Below are 9,845 nucleotides of genomic sequence, written 5' to 3'. Positions count from 1 at the left end.
ATGCCATTTGAGATTTTCAAGGTACAATGTCTCAAGCCATAAACTCTACAATAGTTGGCTACCGTAAATTGTAGCTTAGCTTGTGTATATATGCATACAATATTTGACTAGTTATATTTCTTTATTTAATTACTATAGAATTCAGCTACCATTGTAACTAGTTTTATTTGAGCAAATCGCTAAAATTAATTTTTCCACTCCAAAGTTAAGCTACATGCTTTAAAATTTAAATAATTTATAAGAAAATCCTTTATATTATACATCATTTGTTTCTTGATAAATTTAGTAGTCTGTATTTATTATACACTTACTAAACATCAACTTATTTTATGTATTAAGATTCGAATGTATCGAGAAGGTAAACCTATGGAGATGCTCAAGTAACTATTAACATATTCGATCTGAAAAATTGATATGGTAGTGACTTTCTTAATATGTATATGTAATTATGTACTCCGTAGTATAGTAATGGCTTGAAGTAAATATATAATAGTAAACCATTAATCAACATGAAATCATTGAGGATGTGTAATCCATTTATTCATAATTGAGAATTTGTCACTGATTATGTCACACTTAGCGTTCCAAAACAGTAATCTGCACCAAAGTTAGGCATAGATTACGTAAAAAGTTAGGCATTATGTAAGATGAACAATAACGTCGGTAAAAGTTAGAGATCAGAAAGTAAAAATAGCAATTACTAGTAAGAACATTCCAAACCAAGTGTGTAAGAACTAAGAACTATAGTCAAATTGAGGAAATATCTTCTAGCTTGGTGTATTTCTCATAAAAAGGTTTGGGGTATAAATTGGAAACAGATAGTTTTGGATGTTGAGCAAGCTTCTCAATCCCTTTGTACTAGGGGTGATCGTTGCTTATTTCTTTCCACCCGAAATGAGAAGATAGCTGAGGCACAGGCCGCTTATGTTTTCTGGCAACAGCGAGCTAAGCTCAAGTGGGATGCATTGGGAGAATCTCATTCCCGTGTTCTATTTTCGTCTGTTCAATCTCGGAAACGACGGAATAAAATCTTAGGCCTTCGAGATTCCACTGGTTCTTGGCATAGTGATAATGCTTCTATTTCTTCCATCACTCTGGATTTTTACAAAGATCTTTACACTCCTTCAAAGGCTCCTGCAACTTATGATTCGGACTGGTGGGACAGTCTTCAGTTACCTTCTCTTTCCACAGCTCAACAAGATTTCTTGATGACTCCTTTTTCCCCTGAAGATATCCGCAATGCTATTTTTAGTATTGATGATAATAAGTCTCCAGGTCCTGATGGTTTCCCTTCGTCTTTCTTCAAAACTTTGTGGGATACCGTGGGTCCTTCGGTGGTGGTTGCGGTTCAGTATTTTTTTGCCCACGGTTATATGCTAAAGGATTGGAATCGTACTTTTTTAGCTTTACTTCCAAAGGTGGATAACCCAGAGTCTATTTCTCAGTTCCGTCCTATTGGGTTGTGTAATGTCATCTACAAATGTATAGCAAAGTGTCTTACTGCTCGGCTTCGACTGGTGCTTCCCAGTTTGGTAGCGGATTTCCAAAATGCCTTTGTCCCAGGGCGTCTTCTCTCGGACAATGCTTTAATTGCTCACGAGGTGCTGACCTATATGAACAAGTCCAAGGCTACTAAACGGTTCTATGCTGCGATTAAGTTGGATATGAATAAAGCTTATGATAGAGTAAATTGGGACTTTCTTTTCAGGCTTCTTCATGCCTATGGTTTTCCCTCTTACTGGATCCACATTATTCGCCAGTGTATTTCTACGGTTTCTTATCAGGTGTTAGTAAATGGGGACCCTCTTCCAGCTTTTCAGCCTCGCTGCGGTCTTCGACAAGGTGATCCTCTGTCGTCCTATTTGTTCGTTCTTTGTATGGAAGTTCTTTCAGCCATGCTTAGAAAAGCGGAGAGGGACTCCCTTTTTACAGGAATCCGCATTGCTCGTTGTGCTCCTTCGATTTCTCATCTTTTTTTTGCGGATGATTCTCTTCTATTTTTGCAAGTGACGCCTGAAGCTTGTGACAATCTCGTTGCTCTTTTATCAGAATTTTGCTCACAGTCTGGCCAAGTTATTAATCTCCAGAAATCCTTTGTTAAATTTAGTCCTAACATTCCACCGGACTATCGAGACTATCTGGCCAGAAGTTTGAAATTCCAGAGCAAACCGTCCGTGGGTTCATACTTAGGCCTTCCTGTGGAGTTAGGGCGGAGCAAAGTAGCGGACTTTGGTTTCTTGTTGGATAAAGTGGTTCACCGTCTATCAGCTTTAGCTTCTTTGGGTCTCTCCTCGGCAGCTAAATTGGTTATCATCAACTCGGTTTTGGTCGCTTCGTTCAATCATATTTTGTCGGTGTTTCGGATTCCTTCGTCTATTTGCTCTAAAGTGGATAGTCTTTTAGCCCGGTTTTGGTGGAAGTCGGATCCTCTCTCAAAGGGTTTAGCTTTACGCTCGAAAACTCTTTTGCATTTACCAAAAGGAATGGGTGGCCTCGGCATTCGTCGTCTCGAGTCCTTCAATTCCGTTTTGTTAGCTCGTCAATGTTGGCGTATCCATCATCATCCTCAGCTCCTCATTTCCAAGCTCTTGTCGGCTAAATATCCTTCTTTTCACCTTTCTAGTCCTAGTAGGATCTCAGGTGCTTCGTGGGGCTGTCAGGGTTTGGTTCATGGGTTGTCCGTTTTATCTGCAGGGGTTGCCTGGAAAGTAGGTTCGGGAACCAAGGTTCACATTCTCCAAGACTCTTGGGTTCCGGGGGAGCCCATTTTGTTCCGTGATAATTGCGAGTCGCCTTTGCCGTCTCATGTTTCTTCTATCATTAATCCGCGTTCTTACGCGTGGGATACCTCATTGGTTCATCAGTTGTTTGATTCATCCACAGCTCGTCGTATTTTAGCTCTCGAACGTCCAAGCAGACCGATGGACGACTTTGTTTATTGGAAATACTCGAAAGATGGGAATTTTTCTACTAAGTCAGCTTATGCCATGCTACTTTGTCATCTTAACGTTTCACATGGCCCTTCTCATATTCCGTCTTCATGGTGGCAGAAGTTTTGGGGTCTACCTCTTCTTCCAAAGTTGCATTGTTTTGGTTGGAAGTTACTTCACAACGCTTTACCTCTGGGTACTGTTTTGCAGCTTCGGGGGATCCCTGTTGATCCCACTTGTGTGTTCTGCTTGCAAGGTCAAGAGACTCCAGTTCATCTTTTTCGAGACTGTCCGTTTGTTTCTAGTCTTTGGTCCGTTGCTCCTAATATTTCTTCACTTACGATTTGTCGGGATTCTCTGTTTTCCGTTTGGTTGTCGGGTTTGGTGACAGATTTGCGTTGTTCTAGGTCGTGGGAAACATTGGTTAGTTTGTTTTCCTTCTTTTGGTCTATTTGGATTGCACGCAATCATAAGGTGTTTCGTCAGGCTGTTATCTCTCCCGCCCTTGTTCTTCATTTTATGCAAGATTGGATCACTCGTAGCTTTGCAGCACAGGTTTTCAGAGGTTCCTTTCCCACTTCTACGTTTTCTTCCAATGCTAGACATGAGTCTATGTCTACTTCTGTTTTGGGTTATCTTTGCGGGGATTCTCTGTCCTCTGATCCTATTTGCTTGGTGTTTGATGGAGCTTTTGATTCTTGTGACTCTTCGGCTGGGGCCGGTTGGATTTTTCGCTGCCTGACTTCTGATAGGGTTATTGGCGGAGGTTCTAGAGCTTTCCTTTCGTCTTCGGCGCTCCACTCTGAATTGCAGGCTTGTCTTTGGGCTCTTAAGGTTGCTTCTCATTGTGGGTTTGATAATCTGGTTATTTACACTAATTGTTCAAACTTGGTCACTTATCTCCGTACGAAGGGTCGTAGGGATATTTCTTGTGTCTGGCTACTTCAGGAGATTAGGGATTTGCTTCGTCATTTCACTTCATGTGCTATTCGGAAAGTCCCTCGGCGGTGGGTTGCTCCGGCTCATTGGTTGGCTCTTCAAGCTCGTCAGCGTCGGCTTTTAATGTGGTCTTTTTAAATTTGTTTTTTTGTTTTTCTTTTTTTCTGTTTTTCTTTCTTTGTTCGTCTTGTCAAAAAAAAAAAAAAAAAATTGAGGAAATATAAAATGGGCCCACTAATGCATAAAAATGTGAGAAAATTAAATGAAATGAAATGAAAGTATAAAGTCAAGAGTCACATAGTCACATGTTTGTGGCCAACTTGGGATTGTGGCTTGTGTGAATGTCTGAATGAAGATTGAAAATGTACGGTGTCTTCAACACAACGTACATTCTTTGTTGTTTGGCCGTTTGGGTCATGCTTCTTAATCATTTATATTATGATCATCATTCATCATTGTTTTTTTGTAGTATCGTGGTTGTTTAATCGATCGTACACTTTTTATGGTGTAAAGATAGTAATGTTACATTATATATACTCCGTATTTAATTGAGTTTACTTATTTGGACATTAGTATACTATACAAAACTTAATTAGCTTTGTCACTGTGTAAGGAGAGTCGTGAAACAGTTTAGATGGGTTTTAATTTTACATTTTTAGTACCACTATTAAGACTTCAACCAACTAAAATTACATACACACATACATCTGACTATGAATACACAAAAAACTACTCCGTATTTGGTAAATTCTAGCTTAGCTCTCCATATTGAATTTATATTGGGTTACACAAGATAGTGCATGATTGATTACATAAAATTGTGAGAAATTATCCAAAATAACAGTATTTAATTGTTTGTTTGGTGTACACATCTTATTATCATCATCGCTTTCAATTCCCTTGGTGATTGGTTACTTTAATTCTATATATGGCACTAATGGTGGAGCTCAATATATAGCTCATTGCTTGCGTAAGATGCTCACACTACTTCCGACTAATTTAACAAAGTCTCCAATAAATAATTGAATATGTAGACCCCACTATTCAATTAGGGACAAATTGGTTAGTTTGGCCTAATATAAACGGTTCAAAAACCGTTTTTGTACTAATTGGAGATGCCAAATTTCATTCTATTACTAGAAGCTAAAAGGTAAGCAACTCAATTTATTTTAATTGTAAAGGGTGATTAGATAAACATAAAATTTGAATAACTACAACATATAGATAACAAGCTTTGTATCAAAATAATTCATAATGAGCTGAATAAATCACACCCATAGTTCAAAACACTAAATAAATAAACACCTCAAACGCACAAATTAGGTAGAGCACTTGAGTGTACCCTATGTAATGATGCATTTGAGTTCTTGAGTGCACTTGTTCTTTCCAGTACATTTTAATGGTAGTTTCAATATAAATTTTTTTGGATAATGTTATATGTAGCCCTAAGGGTTATATATAAACATTAAATACACTCTTGAAAATTGTATAAAATTAGGAATTCATGACAAAAACACGCGTAAATTTGTGTAATTAGTGTTTATATTTTTATGATTTCTTAACTTTTTACGATTTTCAAGTGTAAATTTAATACTTATATGTAGCCTTAAGGGGTATGTATAACATTTTCCAATTTTTTTTGTTTGCAAGAACTCAAATAGAGTGCTTGCAGGTTAAGGTGTTGCCTCAAACACTCAAAAAGCACCTCAAAAACTCTCGATCTCATCCAACACGCCACATAATAAAAACTATTGGTAACAGTCTACGAAGTACCTTGACATATACCAGTATAAGTTTAACATTCTCATAACATTGGATAACTTTTAGACAATACACTTAAATAATAAAACACATCCCTAGCTCTTTTTAGGGCTTGTTATGATTTACTGAAATGGGCTAAACTGAACTGATTGGAGTTGAACTGAATATTATATGAGAGAAAGAAATTAGGAACTGAATTGATTGAACCTGAACTGAACTGAATTGAAGAGAACAGGCCCTTATACTAGAACACCAACCTACCATACCTATGCTTCAAAGCCTTCAATCTACTTGATATCAAATGCATAATAACAATTTGCTCACAGCGTCAATTCTGATTTTGACTCAAACTCCTCGTTGAAGAAAAAGGAGAAACTTTAAAGCTTTAAAACCACACAATTATAGAAAATACAAGTATATAGCACAAATGCACAATCATGTTCGTTTGTGCCTTTAAACACTTGAATTTTGAGTGGTGAAAAAAAAAAAAAAACGTTTCATGTTAACTTTTGTCTTATGTGTTTCTAGTAAAACAGAAGATGTCTTTAATAAATAATTAGTTTAGGATTAAGCTACTTGGTTAAGTGACAAGTGCTAACTGTGATACCATGGTGGATCTAGTAAACTCAAGTACCTCAGCTCGTTGTCTTGTTGCATAACTTCATAATGGATGTATTGTGTGTTCGACATGCATGTATCGGAACATAAACACGCCTTAGACATGAATATATATGTGTTCGACACATGAAATCAAGTCTCTGAATAATTTTGAGTGTATGTAGCAGATACGAGTACACGATTACAAATCAATATTAATAATGTGATGTACACACTTGACACACATAAGGTACTTCTCATCAAAATGTATTAATCGTCAATTATATTTTTAAAGCTATTTAATTTTTGGTCTTCTCATCAATACGTATTTCTTGGTCATTAATATATATATTTATCAATTTTTATGTTATATTACAAGGTTTGCAATTTTATTTCTTTTATACTACTCCGTATAAAAAGATACTTCTAAGTTCTAACTCTATAATAGTTTATTATTAATTTATTATAGTATGTGTGCACTTGCAAGAGCTATTTTAGCTCTATTTAGGTTTGTTTTGAATGCTAAAAGCTTGTAATTTTCGTTCAATTAAGCTTATTATTATTATTATTATTATTATTATTATTATTATTATCATGAAAAAATAACCAAAACCTACAAAGTCAATCGATTTACAAGAAATTAGTGGGGAGTCGAGATACAATTTATTATTATTATTATTATTATTATTATTATTATTATTATTATGTTCTTCATTTTTGTATATCATGTTGTAGATTTAGCAATATAATAATGCAGTAAATGACAAAGGTATAGCTTAATACTCACGCATAGAGCATTCAAATTATTGATTGTAAACGTGCGCTAATTAGATTAAGGTGTATATCATTGACTCTAAATCAAGTAGGTTCCAGTATTATTAGTAAATTGTCAGTTAACTTCAGAGGAAAAGGGGAAGAACAAGCCCCTAAGTGTAATTTTAAAATTCTTAATGGCTTAATGTCAGTTAATATAGTCTGTGCAACAACATGCAATTCAGCAGCCACAAGTCAAAAAGAATAAATATAAAAGTATAGTACTCCTTATATAACAAAGTAAATAATGGATAAAAACTTGAATCCAACGGAGTATCTATCTCTATAAATATGAAATACAAGTAATAAACATAAGGATCTTGCTCATTAGCTTTTGCCTAAACATAATTTCTTTTAAAAAAAAAAAAAGGAAGAAGAAAAAAAAGAAAAAAAAAAGTGATAATAAACATAATTAATTTGTATATATAATAGCACCTTATGAAGTACAAAAAGTCTTGTGTGTGACAAGCCATACGGTGTGGTTGATTTATTATAGGAGTATTTTTTTATTTATTTGTATGTAACTTTGTTTATTCATAAGAGAGTGGGTTGAAATGTCATATTGGTCAACTTAGTGAATTACATGTCCACGTTAAGAGATTAGATATAATGAAGAGAAAGGATAAGGTCAGGGCCGGGATTGCTTGTTTGCCACCCTTGCAAGCCTACCCCAAGCCGGCCAATCAGTTGCTTTGAATCGGATTATAGGTTATTTTTTATATAAATAGATCTTTTCCTCAAATAGAATATAAATGTCCTTAATAGGGATTGAATCTCCAATTATAAAACTAGAATAAAGATATAATCTTTATCGCTAGCTAGATCAGTCAAGTTTGGTATACGTACACTATCATTAGTTATTGCTAACTTGTTTCGTACTTAATGTGTATAATTAATTAGACTAATTACAATATATGATGCCGGCCAAATAAATTACTACCCTAGTTATGTACTGAAAACTAACTGTAAAATATATACATTAGCAGCTAGCTGTCGTAGCACGTTTCAATCTTAGAAATTTGACATGATCTAAGATTAAACATCTAGATAACTCTATAATTAATTAATTCAAAAGATTTTTTTATTTATCAAGTGGTTAGATAGCTTATCATCATGTAGCCATATAAGCTATCATTGAGGAGAGCATCAAATTATAACTTTTAAAATAGAAATATAAAAATTGGACTAGTTGTCCTTTGTGGTACGTCCTTTTTGCGTTGACTTATTTAGGCTAAAAATAACATTTCGTACATATCTAATATTGGACATATTATATTATGTGATGTCAAAAGCGATAGGCTCAATTTTTTGATGGATGTTATTTCTACGCATGACCTAAACGACACAAAAATGTTGACATTATATATAATTTTAATTTATGATAGAGGTGTAAAAGAAAATTATGTTTTATAATTAGTTAGAGTAGGTAAATATGATCTAATGAAATGATAATATAAGATTGTTTTGGAAACATAGTTGCTATGGGAATCTTTCATGACATGAGAGCCTTTGCTTTAGTTGGAATGACTTGAGCTATTAATTTAAATCTTTGTTGAGTAATGATTTTCAACATATATACGCCTGGATTTATTTATGATGAAGAGTCAAGAATTGAATGTTTGATTAAAATTATAATATTATATGAAATACTAGCATATTGCTTAGCATTAAAATAAATGTATAATATTGAAGATGTTTACTCAACGAAGTTAGATGTGAAAAAAATCTCACACATCACATTTGCGATTCTTATCCACTATATATGCTACCATGTCAATGTGAATGAACAATTATAGGCAACTTTACCATATCAAGAATATGAATTTGAAATTGTAATATATATATATATATATATATATAGTGTTTGGGACAAATTTTAGACTAAATCTTCATTCATTAGGTTTGTGGGGCTTGATAATCATATAATCAAAAAGAGTATAATCAACCAAGCTTAGATATGTTGAATTTTAATAAATATATTAGGAATTTGCAATTACAAAAGTGATACATCTTTAAAAAAAATGGAGGAAATACAACAAATTAAAGATAAAGAAAAATGGATATGGAGATAGAGAGTAGAGGTTAAGACTTAAGACTAAATTTGAAACCAGATTGAGTTGAGACGTTGGACCGAGTACGACAATTTGCATCCATATTAATTGAGTACATTTTATTTATCCAGTTGGGAGAATTAAAAAGGCAATAGTCTAATTATTATTCGATGTTGAATTGAATTACAATGAATGATGATGACTTGTGTATATACTAACTAATTTTATTGTATCTAATGGGAGAGTAATAGTTGAATTATCTTTATTGATTTAATTTAGTAAGTTGAATAATATCTTCATTGTTATAAGAATATTGACTAGCTATATTCATGATCATTCTCCTTGTTAATTCTCTCCTACAAACATTTGTTAGGATAGTGTTTAGTTATATCACATTGATTCACATATCATATCGCATCATTGATAATTGATCTTATACTTCATGTACCAGTTGGCATGGAAATCTTTACCCAATATTGATTAGAGCATATTTCTCCGACTGATTTAAGCAAAGATTTGCCTATTTGAGCTTAACTTTTGAGATTTAGGAGTGCAAATAGATATGTAAATTATTGGAATGTACTCGTCAAAAAAAAAATAAAAAAAATAAAAAAAATTGGAATGTATCCAACTCTAATACAACCATAGTGAATAAATTCAAACAAATAAATCAGAAGTAAATCATCATTGCAACTACAACAAATGAACAAATTAGCATACTGCGCATCTTTCTAAATAGCGAGTTTTCTTATTT

General features: G+C 33.9%; 1 protein-coding gene across 1 annotated transcript; it reads left to right on the top strand.

Annotated features, from left to right (window-relative positions):
• LOC145566754 (uncharacterized) lies at positions 1 to 4,007 on the top strand. Its single transcript, XM_081626073.1, has 2 exons — positions 1 to 21; positions 819 to 4,007. The coding sequence occupies exons 1-2, from the start codon at positions 1 to 3 to the stop codon at positions 4,005 to 4,007; spliced, it is 3,210 nt and encodes a 1,069-aa protein (XP_081482199.1).
• Positions 4,008 to 9,845: the final 5,838 nt, after the last annotated feature.

This window comes from Chenopodium album, chromosome 11, assembly GCF_948465745.1.
Source record: "Chenopodium album chromosome 11, dcCheAlbu1.1, whole genome shotgun sequence".
Lineage (NCBI taxonomy): Eukaryota > Viridiplantae > Streptophyta > Magnoliopsida > Caryophyllales > Amaranthaceae > Chenopodium > Chenopodium album.
This window is presented reverse-complemented; position numbering and strand designations above follow the sequence as displayed.